The sequence below is a fragment of the Ziziphus jujuba genome, chromosome 7, assembly GCF_031755915.1.
Source record: "Ziziphus jujuba cultivar Dongzao chromosome 7, ASM3175591v1".
NCBI lineage: Eukaryota > Viridiplantae > Streptophyta > Magnoliopsida > Rosales > Rhamnaceae > Ziziphus > Ziziphus jujuba.
The window spans coordinates 12,000,382-12,023,423 of NC_083385.1; the positions used below are offsets into that span (position 1 = coordinate 12,000,382).

Below are 23,042 nucleotides of genomic sequence, written 5' to 3' on the forward strand. Positions count from 1 at the left end.
ATAAATTATCCTAATTTTGTGGACGTAAGCCGACGAGTAGTCGTTGATATAGCATCGGAATTGTTTCATAAGACGATGATGAATTATCAATGTAGCGTCGGTGTTGGTCCCCTAATAAATATAACATATCTTTTTGTTCTAGCTTTATTCTTTACATGATTTTGCAAAGTTTGTTTGAATTCCTTAGTAATTATTTTGTCCAAAATCGGTGAAAAACTTACAAGAAGCAAACGAAATTACAAAGGCAAAACAGTCAATAAATTATCCTAATTTTATGGACGTAAGCCGACGAGTGGTCGTTGATATAGCGTCGATGTTGTTTCATAAGACAACGATGAAGAGAAAACATAACGTCGTCGTTGGTTCCCTAATAAACATAACATATCTTTTTGTTCTAGCTTTATTCTTTACATGATTTTGCAAAGTTTGTTTGAATTCCTCAGTAATTATTTTGACCAAAATTGGCGCAAAAACTTACAAAAAGCAAATGAAATTACAAAGGTAATATCGTCAATAAATTATCCTAGTGTTGTGGCTGTAAGCCGACGAGTGGTTGTTGAACTAGCATTGACATTGACGCATAAGACGACGATGAAGGGAAAATGTAGTTTCGGCGTTAGTCCCCTAATAAACATAACATATCTTTTTGTTCTAGCTTTATTTTTTTATAGGATTTTGTAAAGTTTGCTTCAATTCTTCAGGAACTATTTTGTCCAAAATCGGTGCAAAAACTTACAAGAAGCAAACCAAATTACAAAGGCAATACAGTTAATAAATTATCCTAATGTTGTGGTCGTAAGCCGATGGGTGATCATTGAACTAGCGTCGGCACTGACACATAAGACGACGATGAGTCGAAAACGTAGGGTCGGCGTTAGTCCCCTAATAAACGTATCATTTCTTTTTATTCTTGCTTTATTTTTTTACAGGATTTTACGAAGTTTGTTTAAATTCCTCGGTAATTATTTTGTCCAAAATTGGTGTAAAAACTTACAAAGGTACTATAGTCAATAAATTATCCTAATATTGTGGCCGTAAGCCGATGAGTGGTCGTTGATCTAGCGTTGGCGTTTATACAAAAGACGACGATGAAGCTTCAATGTAGCGTTGGTGTTGGTCCCCTAAATTATCATAACATCTCTTTATGTTCTTGCTTTATTTTTTACAGGATTTTGCAAAGTTTGTCTAAATACCTCAGTAATTATTTTGTCCATAATCGGTGCAAAATTTGATCTAGCGTCAACTTTTCTGGTTAATTTAATCTTAGGAATTTTTGTAAATTTTGATGTTTGTTAACGATTTTTGTACCAAAACCTTTGTCATTATCTTGTCTAAAATCATTTAAAAAATTTACAAACATCAATGGAAATTTCAATAGTAGTAAAGGATAACAAGAAAAAGGCACTTAAAAAAAAAAAAAAAAAACAAATACAAATGCCAACGCTACAATATCTAAATAGGGTCGGCGTTGGTGTACATTTTGATTTTTTTATTTGTTTGATTTTATTTTTTTAACAATTTTCTATATTTTGTTTACAATTATATGTCATTTTTTTTTTTGTATAAAATCATGTTGCAATTTAACAAGATCATCGAAATTACAATATTGACATATAACAAGAAACTTTTTGTTCTAAAGTCGATGCTTGTAACACATAGCATCGGCGGTGGTCCATTTTTTAATTTCTTCATTTTCGTTGTAACTTCTTTTCTTTCTAATGATTTTTTTGATTTTTTTTTTAAATCCTTTGTCATTATTTTGTCTAAAATCATTCAAACAATTTACAAGATCAATTAAAATTAGAGTGGTGAAAGATAACATTCATAAACAAGTAATAAAAACAAGGGGTAAGCTTTACATGTCAAAAGCACGGCTTTGCTGATTGATTTAATCTTAGGAACTTTTGTAAATTTTGAGGTTTGTTAATGATTTTTCTAAAACATTTACAAGTATCAATGGAAATTTCAATAGTAAAGGATAACAAGAAAAAAAAAATACTTAAAATAACAGAGTTGAAAATAACCGACGATATTATTTATAAATAGCATCGGCGTTGGTGTACTTTTTAATGTTTTGATTTTGTTCATGATTTTATTTTTTTATTGATTTTGTATATTTTGTTTAAAATTATTTGTGATTATTTTGTATAAAATCATTAGAAAATTTACAAGCATCAACGAAAATTACAATAATAAAGAATAACAATAAAACAAAATTTAAATAAAAAATGTAATACACCGACGCTTTTACGTGTATGTAACGTCCACTTTGGTTCAAGTTTGTGAATTTTGATTTGTTTTTTAATTTTTTTTTTAAATGATCTTATAACTTTTGTTTCAAAACATTTATCATTATTTTGTCTAAAATCATTAAAAAAATTTACCACCATTGATGGTTAGACATAACATATTTACATTTAGCTTAGACAAGATTTATTGTGCTAAACAAGTTGAATGCGTGACAAGATGTTAAACCATTGTATTGCACATTTTAAATGTAAAATTTATCAATATAGTGTGCAACATTAACTAAACAGTCAATCTACCTCAGACATCGGCTTTAGTCTTTCCATGGAAAAATAAGAGGAAAAAATATTTTGATATTTTACTTCGACTTGCTAAAATTAGTATACTCGAATGAGTAACTTGCCCCCTCCATTGTGCCAGACAATCCCTTTCTCCTGGTGGATCCCATAGAAGTTGAACAATTGCTTTACAGTTGCATTGTACTTTACCAAGTGTATCCATTAGTGCCATTTTATATGATTCATTTAGAATCGACAACAAATAGAAAAATACCATTTAATTAACGAAGTCATATTTCATAGATAAATTTAACAGAGTTTCAACAACATAAGTCAATTTTTTTTGGGATACATGCTTCTTAACAAGGACATAGCAGAATTTAGTACATAATTAGTTTAACAACACACGTATATATTGTCACTTGGTCAATAGCCAAACATTTTAAACAAACGAAATAATAAACTTACCGCAACTATAATAGTCTTAAAGTCATATTGGTGGCTCCTCTTAGTATTCTTCTGAATTGCTTCAAGAATATTATTAGATTTCTCCATTTGCAAGGACAAACGATGAATTTCACCGATAAGTATATCCATTTTGTTAACCTTAAGCTTTCCTTCTTTTACCCAAATGAATTTACCACATTCTTTTTCTTGTGTCAATTGAATTTATAAAATGAAAACCAAATGAAAATTTAATTAATTTATAAGCAAAAACAAATGACAATTCAACACATTCACAATTTTGTATGACGTGTTCTTCATCTAAGCATTTCCAAAATTGACGCTTTGGGTTCTTATCTGTCCTTGACGTTTTTAAATGCATATATTGTTCACATAAGCACATTCGGATCGGTTGAACTTCACTAGTACTAGTTGACATGCTTACACAATTAATCTCCAGCTGTAACTTCTGAATAAGACAATGCAAGATTTAATAAGCCATTGCTTCACATTAAATATAAAAAAAAAAAAAAAAAAAAAAAAAAAAAAAAGTAGAAGCTCCCAATTACTAACCTTTGGGATTGTCGAGGAAAAAGCCAGGGGGTTGGAAGCAAAGAATATTTGGGACTGGGAGCGGAAGATAGCGGATTTTATTTAGAAACTTCGAAATGCTAAAAAATGGCGGATTTAAATGGAAAATTTTAAAACAATTCAAGATGGTTGATTTTATTAAAAATTTTAAAATTTTGAAACGGTAAGAGATGAATTTCGAAATTTTGAAATAATGAGGTCCGTGAACAGTGGTACAATGTGGGAAAGGAAATGATTTTTTATTATGAAATGATTGCAATTTCTCAATTGTGATAAGAAAGTATCTAAACTATTCATTGGATAAATTAAAATCCAATAGTTAGGCATTTTTTCATATTTTTTTACGGCATCCATTATGATCAGGACCGTCCTGATCATACAATCCATATATATATATATATATATATGACACACTCAAAGACATTCCTTCACACCAAAAAACACAAAAACAAAAAAAAGACTCCATTAGGACCATTACCATACCACTAAAAGAAACAAACTTGACTGGACCACTCCATTAGGACCATTACTATACCACTAAAAGAAACAAACTTGACTGGACCACCAAAGGAAATCCGATAGTTTAACGCCCTTATTCTTGATTCACAAAAATACCACCAACATTTAAAATCTAAACATTATTACAAAACAGAAATTACTACTCAGAAACAAACTTCATAAGTTCAAGATCATTTGCCATGGCATCCAATGTTTCGGGTAAGAGACAAACTTCAATATCAATGCTACCATCTTCCACTCCACGGAACACTGTAATCTTTCCATGGGATTTATTACCGGCACCACTTCTCACGCAAATTGGTTTTCCCCAACCAAAATCATTTCCGTACACATCGAACCGCGGCGAACTGCTCGTGACAAAGGCATTTGCAGCCATGTTATCCTCTGTCAGCAACTTAGGCTTTTCTACCCAACCCACCAAGAAGTTCTTAATCAATTTCTCTTCATTAAACAACGCAACCATTTTGTTCATTTCCCATGCCACGTAACCAAGTCCAAGTCCAAGTAGGTCTTTGACTTTGACCGTCACTGTTCCAGCTTGAACCGCATTGCCAAAATATGTTTCTGGTAATGGAGGATTCAGCCTCGATCTAGCACCAATGAGTAAACGGTAGTTGCTATTATGTTTGTTGCAGTCAAGATGACGATCGTAACGGATTATCGACCGCCATAGATGAGCTAAAACAGCTTGTAGAGAAGATATCTTATCGGTTCCAATCTCAGCGTTGGCTTTTGACTTTAGCTTTTTCACATATTCTTTTGAAAAATGAAACACTCTTTCTCCCATGGATTGTTTTGGAGTAGAGAACTTAGTATTATCAACGTTATGATTGGCATCCGAGAAAGGAATACGAATAGGAAATTGAGTACCTTCAGGAAACCATCGATGAAGAACTGGAGGTTTGGTGATGTTGTCAAAACCTCGAGAGATCTCGGACCAAGAGTTGAAGAAGTGCCAAAACGAAGAACCATCGACGACGGTGTGGTTGATTGTGCAACCTATGAAAACACCATCGATAAGCTCGGTTACTTGAACTCCAAGCAGGGGTTTGGTGGTGCCTTGGAAGTTTCGAACACCATTAAGGGTGAAAAACGAGTGGATAATGCGAGGATGACAGAGAGGGTCAACGATATCAGAGATGGAAACTTCATCAGCTTTGGCATACACGAATAGAGCTCCGGCATTGTTGCAATCGATGAGAAACGACGTCGTGTTGTCGTTGGCGTGTTCGATAGAAGCGAGCCGGCCGGCAAGCGGTGGAAAGAAGTCTAGTGTTCGGGAAAGAGAGGACTTGAGATGTGGGATGAGTGAGTTTTCTATTTCATTTGGTTGTGAAAGTGATGGGGTGGCTTTTGGTGGCTTTTGAAAGAGAAGACCTTTCTGTATTGGATCCACCAGAAGCAACTGCAAATCCCATGGAGTTAGATGAATTGTTTGAAACTCGTCTGAGTTATGTTTGTGATAGTTGGCTGCTAGGACTGTATTCGTTGAGATTACCCTAATGCCTCTCATATTCTCAGTGACTCTTTGGCTCACCAAAAACTCTTTTAAGAAATTTTTTTTCCCCCCCAACTCTAAAAAATTCCGTGGTTGAAGGTGGCATATATATACATACCAAATAAGTGTTATCCATTATCCATGCGCTCTATGTGCTAAGATGATAATTTAATATCCATTATTGGAAGTTTGTTTTCCCATATTACACTTTTTAGCTTTAAAACATAAAAATAAGTAAATAAAGATGTTGTTTTGGAACATGTTTAATTTATAGTTTTAGTTTTAGATTACTTACACCAGTGATCCCTTATTTTAGTGGGTTTTGCACACTTAATTTATTTTTGTTGCATTTTTGTTCTCTAAGTTCAATTTTTTTTTTTTAATACCAATAATCATTCATGCATTTTCCATTCAAGAACCGTTAACTAGGAAAGACCAAAATGTAAATAATGTTTTAGTTTTTTTTTTATTTAATTGTATAATTTATTTATGTCAAATGTTAATTAGAATTTGTTAGATATCTAAATTAATTCTACAGTTAAGGAATAAATAAAAATATATTATCACCGACTTAAATTTAATTGATAAAATGGATAGGTTTAGTAATTGAATATTTTTATCTATTTCTATAAAAATATAAATTCGAATTATAAATGGTATGGGATTTCAATTATTTATAATATTAAAAAAAAAAAGTTAAATGCAGTTAGAACTGTATTGATTTTTCGATTTTATTTGTTTCCTTTCAACTTTATAATTATTTAAAATGTGTAAAAAATTAGAGCAGTCAAATGGTACCTAATGCGATCCGTAAATTTTATCAAAACAATATGGTTCACTAATAATGCTGACAATGAAAAATTCCAAAAGTTTACACATGAAAAATGAGTCTACAATTTAATGTCGGTCTCCTTGAAAACAGCGCAACTAGTGTGAACAGTGGAGGTACAAATCAATATAAAATAATGAATATAAAATTACGAACTTTAACATATGAAAAACGCGTCAAAATCAGCACGTGGGGCCAGTCACACTCAGCACACAGCGGCAATATCTCAGGCGATCTCATAAACTTTGTAAAAGCATTTATATTGATGTGATCGATGGGCGAATTAAAACAATACACCAAAGACGTACAAAAAAAAAAAAAAAAACAAAAACCTATACACCAAAGAGTTTCGTGGGATCTTTGTGGTTGGTTTATAGATTACTTCTTTCGTATGGGTAGCTGGCAAAGCCAACTTTTTGTGGGTCATTTTTCTTGTGATTGGTGCGGTAGGGAACTCTCCAATTGGTTCTATTTGACGTTGAGTCCTTCCGAACAGCTTTCATGACTTTGTTTTACAGGAGTGTGGCCCCGCATCCAACCCCTTATGTACAGCAAAGTTTTCTCGTTGTTTGGTTTATAAAAACTCACTTTTTCAGCACCAAAAAAAATAATAATAATAAAATATATATATATATACACCCAAAAAAAATAAAAATAAAATGGTACGCTGGTAGGTAATATTTGTAGGCTGCGTGATCTGTTTTATTTCCTGTGCTTCCCTTTCAGATAGTGTTTTCTTGGCAAAATGAAAGGGAAAAAAGAATGAAATGAAGAATGGAATAGAAAGGAGGGTGAAATGAGAAAATGGATGAAATGAATTACTGTCTCCGGTTAATCATTGGAATTTGCAATTGAATCAAAATATTTTGGCATAAATATTCCTTTCCCTTTTTTTTTTTTTTGGTGGCTCTGCTCTCGAAAGAAAAAGAAAGAGCTAGATCTAAGAGCTGACTTGGCAACTCAGACAGCTAAACTATTTGTGAATCTAGGAGTCCATTAAAAGTTGGCAAAAATATTCTTGATATCATTTTGTTATATGTATTTAAATTAATTAGACTATACATAATAACAATAATGATAATAATTATCTTTTATTTACCAAAATATCTCACACTTTCTTTCGTTACTTTCTCTGTCTAGTTTATTCCTCTACTTTCTCACTTCATTTTTCTTCACAATTTACTATCTATCCTGTGTCACCACTTTCTCTAATTTCCCTCACTGTAATATTAATCTTTCTCCATGGTTTCACTCTTTTTGTTTTTAAATATTCTATTAACTCTCGAAATTTGTTATATATTTCTATTTTATATGTTCTCTTTCCCTCCCTAGATTTGTATCTCAACAATAATCATCATCATCGTCATCATCTTCATCATTATTATAGACGAAAGTATCTCAAAATTTGTTTTTAATTAATTAATTTCCTGTTTTACTCAACCTCATATGGACTGCGTTTGGGTTCTGTCAAAAGATGTTGGATTGACTATTTTTTATTGAATGTTGCATGCTAGGTAAAATCAGCTAATAAATTTCTTAAATTTTTTGTCGATAAACCAAATTAAGATAATTATGTTATAATATAAAAATCACATTTTCTTGACTAATGAAAATTAATTAACCTTGATTATCTTGACCCATGCATGTAACTGAGAAAAAATATTCCAGCTTTTTCTTATATTCCAGCAAAATTAGCAAAAATAGTCATGGACTCTTTTTTGTTGGAAAAAATAGTCATGGACTCCTTGTTCTTATATTCGGCTTTTTAATCAACGGTGTCCTGGTACTAAGCATTTGTTAATGACTTAGCTTAATTATTTTAATCATGCTCGTAACTGAGAAAGAATATGAACAGTATATTATCTAAAAGATGAGAAAGTAGTTCGTTTATGAGGTCCTATTGGCACCCAACTAAGCAAAATAATTTTTTAAGAAAAATCTATATTAGACATATATTTTTAAAATATATAAGTCAATGTGTAGAGAGGGAAAATGGATAGAGACAATCTAAAGAGTAGAGAGGGAAATGGAGATTAAAATTATAAAAAAAAAAAAAAAAAAAAAAAAAGGCGGAAGATAAGTGTCATGAGAGACAGTAAAGAGAGAAAACATAGAGAGAGAAAGTGAGAAAAAAAGGGGGAAAAAATTATATATATATATATATATATATGTATAGAAAGAGAAAGTGGAGTGATGTGGGAATATAAAAATTTAAGTTAATTTTAATTTTAAAGGATATTGATGTGAGAAATGAATAAAGCATGAAATGGGGATTCTTGGCATTAGTGCCCAGCTCTCTAGACAGGCTATTGATTAGATTGCGAAAAAAATGTCTAAATAATTCTCGTCCATCAAATTGGACCTCTGATGACTGTCATGAGCTAGTCTGTATTCTGTCTTCTGATTTAGTTCATCAATAAAACATGATGTATTCTATTTAAACAACCGACATAGAGCAAATATTTCCTATTACCTTGGGTACAATTACTTTCTTCTCTCGTAAATGTATGCAACCTATGGATTCTTTTATTTATTTGTCTATTTTTGTTAATTATACGCGTTGGATTCAATTATTTATGAGAGAAAAGAGCTAGAACCATCAGGAGTGAGGTAGATTGTTTACAGATAATGAATATCCTATCTTGCTAAGGTACGAGATACACCATACATGTCTATTCATATCTGTTTCTTCAGCCAAAAAAAGATACCTATCATGCATAGCTATCCATATTAATTGTACATTCTTTAAAAAACAAAAAAAAAAAAAAAAATGTACATTCCGTATACGACTTTACTTTATCATTCGGATTTGAATATATATATATATATAGTTATTTTCTATGTCTTGGATTTCTTTAGTTAATCATTGATTTAATGTTTAACAAACATAATTATCTTCAATAATTATATTTTTTTTTTTAACATATGTGCCCTTTTCTGTCACTTCAGTTAAAAGTGGACATGTATCATCTAAAATATAAAAAGAAACAGAAATTTTATTGCCGTCGGTTTCTCTTCTATTATGCTGTCTGTCTTTCGATTTCCTTTTCTCTCTGATATTTTACTTCATCAATTAAATTATCTATAAACAAATTTTGTTAGTTTCAACAATTTTAAATCTGCTTATAATCTTCACGTGCCGATCCCACGAATGGCTCCCATCCAGTGAGTAGCCATATTTGAAAAACCACAAAAAGAAATGAAAACAGAGAAATAAAAGGGAAAAAAAAAATCCACATACAGATCATTGATACAATAATTGAGAGGGTCATGCCACTAAATGTCCTAAAATTATGTAATTGATTGAGTTTTTAACTATAGACCAGGAGTGTGAATTGTGTAATTAAAAAAAAAAAAAACATAGGTGTGCAATACAGAAAAAACATAAACAGTTTGCAAATATAATTAAAAAGTAATTTGCAGATTCATTTATGAAAAATCAAAAAGCTAAGAGTTATAAATAATTTATTATGGATTGATAGAGAAATAATACAGAAATTGAACGGAAGAGAAAACGGAGAAAACGACAGTGAAAGAATATTATTCTCTGAAAAAAATTTAAATAAGGTGGCAATCCCTCATTGAGGAGACAGAAAAAGGGACAGAGAAGAGGGACAGAAGATCTGCATCCATATATATATATATATATATATAATTGTTTTCTATGTCTTCGATTCCTTTAATTAACCATTGATTTAATGTTTAACAAACATAATTGTCTTCAATAGTTGTCTTTTTTGTGATACATATATATATATATATAGTTTTTTTTTTTTAAGCTAAAAAAAAAGGGTTGTATTAACCAAAACAGGCAAGATACATCAATAAAAACCATATCAAGGGGAAGCAATCAAGCTTCAATCCTGATATGCAACCTCAACAAACTTTTCAAGATACAATGAGAGTGGAGTGTGGTAGTGCAGAAGACTCCACTTAGAAATATAATAAGCTAACTGATTATTGTTTCTTGGAATCCAAGTAAAGGAGAGATCATGGAATGCAGGCCGTAACTTGAGGATTTTCCGAACTATGTCTTGGATTGCTTTAATTAATCATTGATTTAATGTTTAACAAACATAATTGTCTTCAATAGTTATGTCTTTTTTGTGACATATATATATATATAGTTGTTTTATATGTCTTGGATTTTTTTAATTAATCGTTGATTTAATGTTTAACAAATATAATTATCTTCAATAATTGTGTCTTTTTTGTGACAGTTTATTTTATATATAGGATTTTTTTTTTTTTTTTTTGGATAGAATAGTTGAATAAGAAGATAGCCATTCCTTCACGGAAAAAAAAAAAAAAAAAAGAAACACAAAGAAAAAAGATGGATAGTTATTAAAGTTGAAACCTAAAAAAAATGATAAATCAAGCATAATAGTGAATGAATATTGTGACCACTAAGGCTCAAGAGGAAGTGGGCAAAAAAACAATAACAAACGTAATAGTCTTCTTTTGATAAAAAATATCAATGGACTTTAACATTTTATGTACTTTTAGTTTATTTTATTTAATAATTGAAGAAGACAGCGATTCCTTTTCACAAAATAAAAACAGAGAAAGAAGATTGAAAGTCATTAATGTTGAAACCTAAAAAGATATGAATCATCGATGCCCAACTGTTATCATTCAGAAGAAGATAAATTGTCACTTGTCAGTCTATTTCTGCTCTGCTCTCCAATGCTGCTTTTTTTTTTTTTTTTTTTTGGCTTGAACTCTCCAATTCTGCTTTTTAAAATATTAAATCTCCTCTGAAATAAAGAATACCTTTGACTAATGTTTAAATATAAAATATGGAATGGACAAGTTTAACATTGCTTATCTTTTTACTTTATATTATATTTGAAAGTCAAAAATAAAAAATAAAAAAACACAACCATATGAGACAATGGGTAAAGTCTATGTATAGCGTGTAAAACCTAAATGAAAAGTGAAAATTGTACAGCAAATCATGATTTTCTTTTTTGATTTTTAAATTGATTAATATTTTAAATTGCATTTATTCATCAATAAATTCCGTATGTGTTTTATTTTTTTCTATTTTAATTTATTATTAAATTAATATTTAAATATTAATTATATTTTAAATTATTACCTTTAACACAGAGACTAATAAATAAAACATGACTGTCTAATGTGGGGTGTATGATATGGTGTTACCGTGGAAAAAAAAAAAAATTGTGTAATGTATGATAATAACAGAATAATATTAAATGTATCATTTCATCTATTAAGATATAATAAAATAATGTTTTATCAGACAAGACTTTTTTTCTATTCGCTCCGTCGCCTCTTTCCCTGGTATGAATTATGCTACCGAGATATATATATATATATATATATATTTTTTGAGACGTTAACACTAGCTTTTGCAAAAATGGGCCTCAATTGGGTTGGATTGGATTTCTGGCCCAACCTAATGTGGCTGAGATTTTTGGTTGCAAAGATAAACGTGGATGAACGTGAATGGCAGAACGGTAAAGCCACAACAGCAGTGTAGAGTTGAAAAATCAGGCAAAAAGAATGAAGGTTGGCGGAGGAGCGGTGTATGGAGGTCCACGCGCCACCGCTGTGCCCGCACTGCTTCTCGGCCATGGCAAAGCTACCTTTCGCTGCTATGCTTCCAATTCGTCCCCTGGTAACCCCATATGTTTATACATTTATGTAGACTTGTGTATTAATATTCAAATCTATGCATTTGGCATCCATGTCTATCTGTAATGAGCTTAATGTGTGACTGCAACTGAAATTTGGGTTTTTCTTTTTTCTTTTTTTCTTTTGGAATTGATTTTTGATTCTTCGCATTTTTTCCTTGCTTTGGTTAATGGTTTATGTTTCAAATTTGGCAGACCATGTATCTTTCATAAAGGATGTAGCTGCTAGTCAGCCTCCTGAGCATTTGTCTCAGTTGCTGAGAATGCTCAAGACGAGAGGTGGGTCATTGCTTAGGCTCTTGAACATTGTTATTGACTATTGAAGTTCCATCATTTTTTTTTATTTATTTATTTTTTTTTGGGAGCATCGAGTAGGCAGTAAATTCTGTCTGCTTGTTTCTTATGGTTGTGACTTAATGATATATCCGCTTGCCCTTAGTAGTTCTGATACCGTGGGGTCACACTCTCATTTGTTTTGGAATTTGCATATATTAGTTGTTATCTTCCTATTCATATAGTTTGCATCAAATGTCCATGACACATCACAAAATTGGGTTTTGTGAAATGTTTAGTTTATACATTATCATTGTATATTATCTTGAATTCTTAATATCTGAGAATTTGAGCTAGATTACTAGTAGTGTGTGTAGAAAGTGGTTGCTCCTGCTATTTTCTTTGACCTGTATCATTGTAAATTTGTTGGAACTGTTTTTGGTGAATAAAATTTGTTGGACCTGTCTGCCAACTTGATAAATAGCATATTCAAGATTTGGATTAGATAGTTAAAAAGCTTTTTTTTTTTTTTTTTTCTTTTTTTCTTTTTTTTTTTTTTTAACTCTTTAACAAGCATTATCATCAGAAGGAAACATTGTAATTCCTGGGGTTTACGGCATTATATTATCACATTATTGTTTACCAAGAGAATATTAGTAACAAGGACCGGCCCTTTTAACTTAATGTGAATAAATGCCCTTTGGGCAAAGGTAGTTACGCTGCGAAGTGGCAATAACCTATCTTAGTAAAGGCAAACTAAACCATGCTAATGGGTAAAACTGACTATTTGTAAATGGCTTGTGTTTTTATACTTGCATATATAGTTAGTGCCTTCTGATCATTCTCACATATATTGCATCTTAACAGGTGAATCTATTATGTCACCAGGAGCCAAGCAAGGGTTAATTCCCCTTGCCATTCCGTTAGCGAAAAACAGCTCAGGTACAGATCAGCATTTCTATATTTGGATTTAAACTACTTATGGAGATGTTTTTACCTTTGTTTGAAGTTGTCATATGGTTCCCTTGTTAATAGGTGCTGTAACTGCACTGCTGAGATGGCCTACAGCTCCATCTGGGTAAGATTAATTTAAGGACAATTTCTCTCGTTTTTGGTGGTCCTTACTCTCTTGACTTGATTGACCTTCTTTAACAATGGCAGAATGGAGATGCCAGTGGTGGAGGTCAAAAAGCATGGAGTGTGGCTTTTGGCCAAGACTGTAAGTGCAGAGTTGTTCTTATATGCACAATTTATATTGTTATATATGCATCTTGATAAGGCAGAAATATAATTCATGGAGATATTCTTGTTTCCTCTACTCTATGCAGGTAGACCAATTAATTCATAGAATTCTAGCTGAAGAAGATGCAGATAACTCCAGAGAAATCAATGATGAGCTATTTCATGCTTCAGGTGATGCTGGGGAGAAACTCTATGAAAAGGGCGACTTTGCCAAGTCACAGCTTTCAAACATAGATGCCTACCTCTTAAGAAAAGTACGAAATGACTTTTATTGTATTTTACGTGGTCCTCATCCCTCTTTTTTTACTCCTGTTTCTTTTAAGGAGAGGGTGGAAAATTCAACAAGTTGTCGTAATAAATTTTTGATTTTCAGGTTGGCTTGTTTCCAGATGTCTTAGAGCGTAAAGTGAAGCGGCATTTTGAGGAAGGGGACCATGTAAGACTACCTGGCTTCTATTGCTGTTACTAAGCATATTTGATAAATGAGTGCACAATTCTAATTACTATTATATGTTTCCTGAAGGTTTCAGCTTTGGTGACTGGGGAATTCTATACAAAGAAGCAGCATTTTCCAGGATTTGCTCGACCTTTTGTATTCAATGCAGAGGTTTTGCTGAAGTTCGTAGAAACTTAAAAAAGAAATGCTTCATCTTTTGGAATTCTTTTAATTAGTCAGGCTGAAATGCTTAGCTTTCATCTTCTAAGTGGCCATTTCTCTTGATTTTCTAGAGTTGGACGTGCAATAGAAGCTAAAGATGCTGCTAGGGGGGCTTTAAAATCACCATGGTGGACACTGGGTTGCAAGTACAAGGTATGAACTTTTGATTTATCAAAGCCTGCAGTGTTTTACCATGTCTCCCCCCTATTTTTGCCTTTAATGGGTTTGCTATTTATATCAGGAAGTTGCAAATATAGCGCAGTGGGAAGATGAACAAATTGAGTACTATAAAGAGAGGGTGACTGAAGAAGGAAGGGAAGAAGATATCAAGAAGGGAAAGGCACCAGCTCAGGTGTTTACATCATGGCTCATGAACTTCGATTACAAAGAAAAATCATAATTTAAGGTGATCCCTTCATTTTTCTTCTATTAAACATATTTCTATCTTTTTGCAGGTTGCACTAGATGAAGCAGCTTTTTTGTTGGATCTAGCTTCTGTCGAGGGGACTTGGGATGAGTATGTTGAGCGAATTGCCGGATGTTATAAAGAGGCTGGCTTCCACGAAATTGCAAGATTTGTACTATACAGAGATTGAGGAGATAAATGTAAATTGATTTGACATTTGATACATCTACATGGATGCAATTTTGAATGTAAGTTTTGCTTCTAAATATGGAGACTAAAGGAATAGACCTGTGCTCCTCTCCTATTTGAGAGAATCAATTTTTTCACGAGATGAATAAAGATATAGCAAATTCTGTTCTAAAGTTGTTCATCAGCTTATATTATCCAATTTTTTTTAACTTTCACCGTCATCATTCAAGTAAATTGTCCAAGGCCACTAAAAGCTATATACATTAATAAATTCATGAAATATAAATGTAAAATTGGCTCACTTCTTATGTTCCATATTTAATTGTAGGATAGTCATTTTCTAGTCCCGTAGTGGTTTTTCTGCTTGGAATTGTTCCCAAAAAACGTTTATCTAGAAGAATATCCTATTTATTATGATAGTTATTAAAACTTCCATCATATTGTGGAGAACTTCTATTATGAGGTGCATTTTCTCTTCCAGTTCGCGTACTTGGCCGAATGAATAAGCCAGAAGTTAATCGAAGAAGGCCAAGAATCCCATTGCAGTATATGTATTAGTGGCTCGGATTTTATCAGTTTTACAGTATTAAAACTTTCAATATTTTCTACCCACTTTTAAACAAACGCAAACCCATCAATAGGAGTTGTTGTCCGTCCATGTTTCTGAACTATACCATTTGACTTGCATGGAACCCAGAAGTATATGTACAAAGTATTTCACAAAAACATGCAAAACGCCGTCAAGCGGTATGCCAACATTTTCAGATTATGAACAGAACTCAAGACCTTATTTTTTTCTCAGGGTAGGTATACAACAACCAAAAGAACCACTACCATCAAAAACAGGACTCTTGGCACCGACATTTTATCACACATATGTTATGCTGCAAGGGGTGTTTTCTTGCTGTTGCTTTTCTTCTTTTTCCACAGAAACTTTCTCCACAAACTCCCACTTTTGTGTTTCTTGCTAGGCACAATAGCCAATAATTCATCAACTACAGCATCTTCAGCCTGGTGTTTACCATTTAAAACGAGAATATTTTCCAAGGGCTTGATCGTTTCCTTAGGACCCAAGGTAGTAGAATTGCCATCAACTTCTTTGGTTTCTGGAGATTTTAGATCTGTAGCTTTAGCATCATCTTCTGCTAACATTTGATCTAGTAGAGAGGGCCTTCTGTTAAGGTTCTTCTCCTTGTCATGGAACGGGCTTGTGGTGCGAGCAGCGGGATTTGTAAATGTGGGATGAGTGACCGGATTTGTAAATGTTGGATTAGTGATTACTTTATCAAAAAGGGCTGCTTCCCTCGGTGCAGCCAATGCCTTCAACTGCTTCCCAAGGTTTAAGATAGTCGCTTGACACTCCGCCAGTTTTTCTGAAGCAGTCGTTATCTCCAAATCCTACAAATTTGGTTAAGACTCAAGAGTCAAGACCAAGCTAAATAAATACAAACAATTACAATTAAAAACATTGAATCGTAACACAATGTTAAGACATATCAGAGTAAATCATTTTTTAAGGTGGTATTTACAAGAAGTGATTCCGTATCTACACAAAATTCTTACAATAATGATCCACTGAAGCTAGAAGCATAGAATTATGAACACAATTTGAACTTCAAATGAAGCAATATCAAGTGACCCCTTTTAAAAAAGGAATGAAGGGACAACTGATTTATGCTTTTGTGAATCATGCTCCAGGAACTTCATAATTATCCAGAGATGCTACCAGCCAAGCAATTGCCTTGTTTGTTTTAGCATGATTATTATGTAGCAGACAGACTTCAATATGTTACTTATTTTTCTTTCGTGAATATTCAATACGTTATTTTGTAATTTTCCAATTGGAAAATTTCTGTGCAATCAAATCTTCAAATTAAACGTCTAAAGAAACAAAAACATGAAATGAGATGATATAAACTTACAGTTCGAAGCTGCTTTTGTTCCTGATTAGGATCACTGTTCAAGCTTTCTTTCTTCAAACTGATAATAAAATATGTTAGATACATCAGATCCCTAACAGTATAATTGGAAAGTGATTCTTAAAATTAGATTAATTATTTCTCCAAAGAAGCAAAAATTTTGCGCATGCTTATAAATACCTTTCAAGCTGGAGCTGGAGCTCAACACATGTAGCCTCCAATTCTTCATAGCAAGTATTTTTATTCTCCAGCTCAACTTCTAAAGATGACAACTTCTGGCGAGCATCATTTAATTCTACTCTAGCCACTGTAAGCTGTGTGTCCAGATCTTCATTAATCATCTTGTGATTTTCAGTTTGATCCTCAATCTTTACCTTTGGTTCGTGTAGACTTTGTAAATCAGTTTTCAAGCTGGCAATAACTTTTTCAGACTCTTGAAGCTGATTCATAAGGTATTCACTCCTATCAGTAGCTGACTGAAGCTTTTTTTCCAATTCTTTCTTTGTGGATTCAATATTTATCAATTCAACCTTTAACTTTCTGTTTTCTTCTACCATAGTTGACTTCAGCTCTTCTCTTTGAATATTATGGGCATCTGAAGCAGTAGCCGAGTTCAAACATGATAAATGCTCTCTTGGAACACGTGATGGTTCTGAAAAGCGAGCCACCGTTCCAACTTCTGCTTCACTCTCACTGCGTGTATCGTCCCAATCAAATTGCTTTTTAATGGCATCCCTCATGCTTGAAACATCCTGGAGGGAAAAGCAGTGATTTACAATCCAGTCCAAAGCAGTTGTTAATTCTTGGGCAAATTTATCAAAATTGACCTTTCCATTCAATAGATCATAACATGCATGAACATATTGCTGTAGAACATCACTGATTTCAGAAGTTTTCCATTGGAATACACGAACCACGTAGCCTGCAGGTGTTTCTGAATTCTTATATGAGAACAAGTTCCCTTCCTTCCTGGAAAAAATCCCTTGGTTTCCATAATCTGGGGATGGTAAACTGATCCCTTCAATAAGCTCAATCATTTTGTATATAGATCTACTCAAATCTGATTTTAACTGCTGATCATTCTTCTCTGACAGTGAGATGTCAGCAGACTGATTTAAGCTTTCCCTTGCATCAACTGGATCACCAGGCTTTGAAAGTGTCACGTGCGACAAAGCTATTCTAATATCCTCAAGTATATCTAAAGAATTTCTTCCTGTCACATGGGTTTGCTCCAAGACCAGTTTCAGAGTATCCTGAAGCCAAACAGGAATTTTATCATTGAAAGGATCTTTAAAGTTGATTTCCTGGTTTGATACACTGAAGCCTGACTCACTGTCAGAAACTGGAACTATCTCACTGGCCATTATTTCTGAGGAATTCTCAGTTTCAACTGGGGCAACTGTTGCATCGGCACCATTTGGAGAAACAAGAGAACCTCCAGTTGGCTTGTTGACAGAAACTACTGCCAATTTTTCCATTTCAACAAAGTCATCCATCAAATTTATGTCTGAAGCTCCAACAGTTTTGATTGATAATGCTCCTTTTTGTTTTTCGGTTTTGAAGTGTTCCAGCTCTGAAATTAAAGCAGAAGCCCAAGATTCAGCACAGCTAACCTTATCATCGCTGCCAATGTCAGACATTGATGCCAGAGAGACCTCATGTGGCATAAGACTACTCCTTATTGGCTCCATGGTTGACAGACCTTTTGATGATTCATCCACATGTGACTCAGTTTGTGATAGTTTGGATGCTGTGCGAGCATACATGTTTCTGGAGATTTGAAGTTCATTTGTCTTCTTAACGAGAACCTCCCTGAGAGTTTTGTTTTCTTCTTCCAGAGCACACAACTGCTCAGTAAGCATACTAATCTTTTTCATGGTAGTGTCAGAAACATTGTCAAATGTAGAGTCAAACATTAAGCCAGTTGGATTCAGTTTTCTCCTCATTTCAGTGGAATCCTTTCCCAGCATTTCAACTTCATTCTTCATTTTTGCCAAGGCAGCAGGACCTGGCAACCGTTTCCGAACCAGGAGACGCAGCCTTTGACACTCTGATTCTAACTTTGCAATTTTCTTCACACTCTCCAAGTGCTGCTTGTGTGATGCATCAGCAGTTCGACGATTGAATTCTCTCTCCTCATTTCGGATCTCAAGCTCTTTCTCAAGCACTCGAACCTCATACTTACAGGCTGCATTATCTTTCTCAGTGGATTCTAATCTAGTCATTAATGCATTAAAGTCCGCTTCCAACTGATTCAACTGTCTATTTAATTCTTCAATCAACTTTTCCTTCAAAGAAAGAGCCTTACCAAGATGAGAATTTTCAGAAGCTAATTTGGCAAGTCTTTTATTGGCTTCTGCTAACTTCTCCTCTAAAACCACCTGGGATTTCTCAAATTCCCTTGATGTCTTCATCACAGCATCACGAATCCTCTTTTCCTGCTCTTCTTGAACATACCGCAGCTGCTGCATGCATTCCTTGAGGGCTGCATCCACATGAACTAATCTTTCTTCACTAGCAACTCTCTGCTGTACAGCTTCATCTAGTTGTTGCTTTAGAGACACTGCCTCCGCCTCAACCTTCTCCCAACCTATATTAAAATCATTTGTAGATGCAGACATTATTTCAAGAGAATGTGCAGATAGTTGGTAAATTGGAATGTTCATATCAAAAGGGAACTGTAGTAAGAGTTGGTATGAGACCTTGAATGGCTTCCTGTGCCATTTTTGCATGGTTTCTTACAAGTTCATCTTTAGTGTTACATTCAGAGAGAGCTGAAGAAAGCTTATCATTTAAAGTTTTCAGTTCTTTCTCCAGCTCCTCTTTCTCAGCCAGAAGTGTCTGAATCTACAGAAACAAACATAAAACGAAGTAAAAATTCATAATAATAAAGGCACAAAATATACTAAAAGTTCAATAATTGGAAAAAAAATATATATATATACATATATATATATATATGTGTGTGTGTGTGTGTTTAGCAACGTCAAGGAACAAGCAGCACTAAAAGGCTTAAATGAAGGTACCTCAATGCAATGACTCCTTTGGAATTCAGTTACTATGTATCTTTGTCAGTGCTATGGGGCACTAATTTTATGATAATGCTAATTTTGAGCATCAAAAGAAAAAGATCACTAGGAATTCTGATACCCTCATAGCGAGCTTTTCTATGCAGTGTGTACATTTTCACTGGCAATTTAATTGCTTTAGCCAAATTATGTCATCAATATGAGGAACAGAGATCTGGTTCATTTAACAGTCCCACCCCTAAAGGCTGCCGATAAAACTAGAACCTTAGCAGATAAGAGCAGCTTGATTTTCTGTATTATTGTTATCTAAACATTGAAATCAATATTTTGTGTTTCAATTTCAAAAGACTTTCTTTCTGATTAGGCTTAATCATGTTTACGCATCAGCAAAAGACTGCATATCAAGGAGGTTTCAAATCACATATATACATATAAAGGCTGGTTTTGAGCTTGATTAAGTAACAGAGAAGTAATGAATTTTATTCACCAAAAAAAGAAAAAAGAATGATGAATTTGATGGTAACTCCTCATTAAATTGTGACACTAACTGGAATGTTTAGGTAATATAAAAACAAAGCCTACTGATTAGCATCCTCTTATGTAATCTTCATTTTAATCTAATAATCCAAAGGCTTCTTGCAGAAAATCTCAAAATGCATATAGAAAGTCACTTCTAGAATCAGACGTATGCCTCGTCTAGCAAAGGCAAGCCAAAACATAATTAATTTCCTCTAAAAATACTTCAAAATGGTGACCAATCATCAACTAAATGATACTAAGATTTCTAGGAAAAGAGAAAAAAAAAAAAAAAATGCCTATCTAAATTTCAAAATCTTCCATATGTCAAAACTGTATTACTGATTCATCAAGCATAAACACGTGAAAAATATGCATGCACGATGTAACCGTTAGGACAACAGCATCATGGATTTCACTAATAAGCTATGAATAGAATAATAGTACAAAATTAATCCATGGCACTGATATTCACAAGTTAAGCTGCATTAAATTCACAAACAGACTAAAAAATAAATTAAAAAAAAAGACCAAAAAAAAAAAAAAAGGCGAAGAAGAGCCAATATGCAGGGTTATTACCTCTTCCTCATTTCCTTTCGGATATTTGTCAGTGGGAAGAGTAATCTTCTCTATGGATTTCTTCCTCCAAAGCCATGCCTTATTCTCCATTTCTTCACAACTTTTGAATATATTAATTCAAAGGGAAACCTGCAAACACAAAAGAAACTGCGATATTTGATTCCGTATTTTCAGCTAATATTAATTTACAGAAATTAGAGGAAAATATATATGTATATATATATATATTAAAAAAATTGAAAAACCAAAGGAGTACCAGGGGAATCAATTACAAAGCGATCGGAGTCAATGCATGGACAGTTGTGATTGGAAAAAAAAAAAAAAGTATAAATTGATAAAAATGTGAAAGCTTGCTTGCACTGCTGAAAAAAAGGCCACTAAATAGAAGAGAAGCTTCAGAAATTATTCAATGGAAGTGATAAGTGGTAATAATGCGGTAAGTGCTCCGACTCCCACCGACACACATTCGCAGAACATAGAAGAAAAGAGAGGAATGAGATTGCGACTGAGCAACAACGGCTAATTTCAGACAGAGAGAGAGTGAGTGAGAAAGAAAGAGAGTGTTTGGTAAACAGGAAAAGTAAAATGAGGGAAAAGTAAAGTGGGAAAGAGTGAAGACGAGGAGAAAGAAGAGTGAAGAGAGACTGGGTGTCGCAAAGTCGTAGGGGCTTTGGATTTTTGATCTGACACACTTTCGGAGGGTTAGAACCACACGCGTATGTGCGTGAGCCGTGTAGTTTGAATTGACCGGCGTTTTCTTTTGTTGGGTTTCTCAGTTCTCGCCGCTGTCGCTTTTGCTTTCATCCGACGGATCGTAAGAGCGGAGGTCTTTGTCCGCATCTCGTCTCGGTCTTCTAATTCATGCCCTACGTCATGTACTTGCGTATTTTTCTTTTTTCTTTTTTCTTTTTCTTTTTTTTTTTATTTAAACTAGAATATTTTTCAATCTCCGTATTTACTGATAAATTTTGTCTTTTTGGTAAAATAGTATTTACTGATGATAAATTACTATATATCTTGGGATTAATTAGCATTTTTTTTTTCTATCGACCGTCAAAGTGCGCATAATAGAGCTCCAAGCCTATAAATTTTTTAAATGGTGGGAAAACTAAAATTGGATATCACAAGTACTATACAAGATTAGTCTTATATGAGTCACCCAAAAAAAAAAAAACAAAGGCAAAAGAAAAAAAGATTAGTCTTGTATGGTTGGTTGTTTATTTTATCCTATTATGTTCTTTTTTTTTTTTTTTTCTTTTTGGGGTTAAATTATCTGATTGTGTTGCTCGTTGCACAACTTGCTTATATATATATATATATATAAAAGATATGATGCACTCAATATGTATGATACAACCTGTAGTACTTGTGTTTAGTCTAGGTATCTTACTAAACTTTTTGTTTTTTAGGCTTTTTATATGTGTTTTTATATTTTATACGAATAATATGAATTAGCATGATGATTAGTGGACCGGTGGTCCATATTTTTCATAGTATTATGGGGTTGTTGAGTGCCACCTATAACTAATTAAAAGAAGCGTCGTGCGCATAAATCCATAATTAGCTCTTTGATCTTATTTTATTACAATCTCAGTTTATTACCTACCTAGATTGTTATGCTATCTTATGTTATACTCCTTTGTTTTATTCTATGGGTTTCTTTTTTAATGTTTATTTACATTTATTTGCGTGCAAATGGACTGTTACAAGTACACGCAAATAGGAACAGCCACACGTGATTTTTTACAGGCAAGGAATGGGTTATAGCTATTAAAATAATGCATCATCAATAAGTGTTTCTGGTTTAATTAAGTTGCAGGATAAATTGTTTTTTGACATGGTTGGTGAAACTGGGCATTTACCCTCAAATTAATGAGAAAATGTTATGGGTTTATTGTCAAAAACTAACAACTTTGCATTTAAAATAAAAATTGAAAAAAGAGATATTACATACAAATAAAATTAACTTTCGGATTAATTTTCCTGATCATGTTGGTTAAGAAAAGTGGGGTATGAAATTATGATATGAAAGTCTTTAGAAAGCTTTGAAGAAATTGGGATATTGAAGTGTGGTTTAAGTTTTAAAAAAAGCTCTGGCATTTTTTATCATAATATATATATATATATATTTGTTTTAAATAAAAATGGGTAGAGAGACTAACTGT

General features: G+C 33.0%; 3 protein-coding genes across 4 annotated transcripts; 1 reads left to right on the forward strand and 2 right to left on the reverse strand.

Moving 5' to 3' along the window:
* Nucleotides 1-3,861: 3,861 nt before the first annotated feature.
* On the reverse strand, nucleotides 3,862-5,717 carry LOC107424477 (uncharacterized acetyltransferase At3g50280). Its single transcript, XM_048479515.2, has one exon. It carries the CDS (start codon nucleotides 5,590-5,592, stop codon nucleotides 4,219-4,221), a length of 1,374 nt encoding a protein of 457 aa, XP_048335472.1. The 5' UTR covers nucleotides 5,593-5,717; the 3' UTR covers nucleotides 3,862-4,218.
* Nucleotides 5,718-11,856: 6,139 nt separating this feature from the next.
* LOC107424519 (protein IN CHLOROPLAST ATPASE BIOGENESIS, chloroplastic) lies at nucleotides 11,857-15,007 on the forward strand. 2 transcript variants are annotated; one of them, XM_048479525.1, is made up of 11 exons: nucleotides 11,857-12,050; nucleotides 12,262-12,345; nucleotides 13,207-13,281; nucleotides 13,375-13,417; nucleotides 13,501-13,558; nucleotides 13,668-13,835; nucleotides 13,955-14,017; nucleotides 14,105-14,199; nucleotides 14,311-14,392; nucleotides 14,502-14,591; nucleotides 14,695-15,007. In XM_048479525.1, the coding sequence occupies exons 1-11, from the start codon at nucleotides 11,936-11,938 to the stop codon at nucleotides 14,833-14,835; spliced, it is 1,014 nt and encodes a 337-aa protein (XP_048335482.1). In that variant the 5' UTR covers nucleotides 11,857-11,935; the 3' UTR covers nucleotides 14,836-15,007. The 2 variants fall into 2 exon arrangements, with proteins under 2 accessions (XP_048335482.1, XP_015889832.2); XM_016034346.3 differs by having other exon boundaries at nucleotides 11,860-12,050; nucleotides 14,481-14,591.
* Nucleotides 15,008-15,538: 531 nt separating this feature from the next.
* Nucleotides 15,539-21,717, reverse strand: LOC107424499 (filament-like plant protein 7). Its single transcript, XM_048479497.2, has 6 exons — nucleotides 21,134-21,717; nucleotides 20,878-21,006; nucleotides 19,456-19,600; nucleotides 16,934-19,343; nucleotides 16,757-16,814; nucleotides 15,539-16,232 (listed from the first exon to the last, which is right to left on the reverse strand). The coding sequence occupies exons 2-6, from the start codon at nucleotides 20,965-20,967 to the stop codon at nucleotides 15,714-15,716; spliced, it is 3,222 nt and encodes a 1,073-aa protein (XP_048335454.1). The 5' UTR covers nucleotides 20,968-21,006; nucleotides 21,134-21,717; the 3' UTR covers nucleotides 15,539-15,713.
* Nucleotides 21,718-23,042: the final 1,325 nt, after the last annotated feature.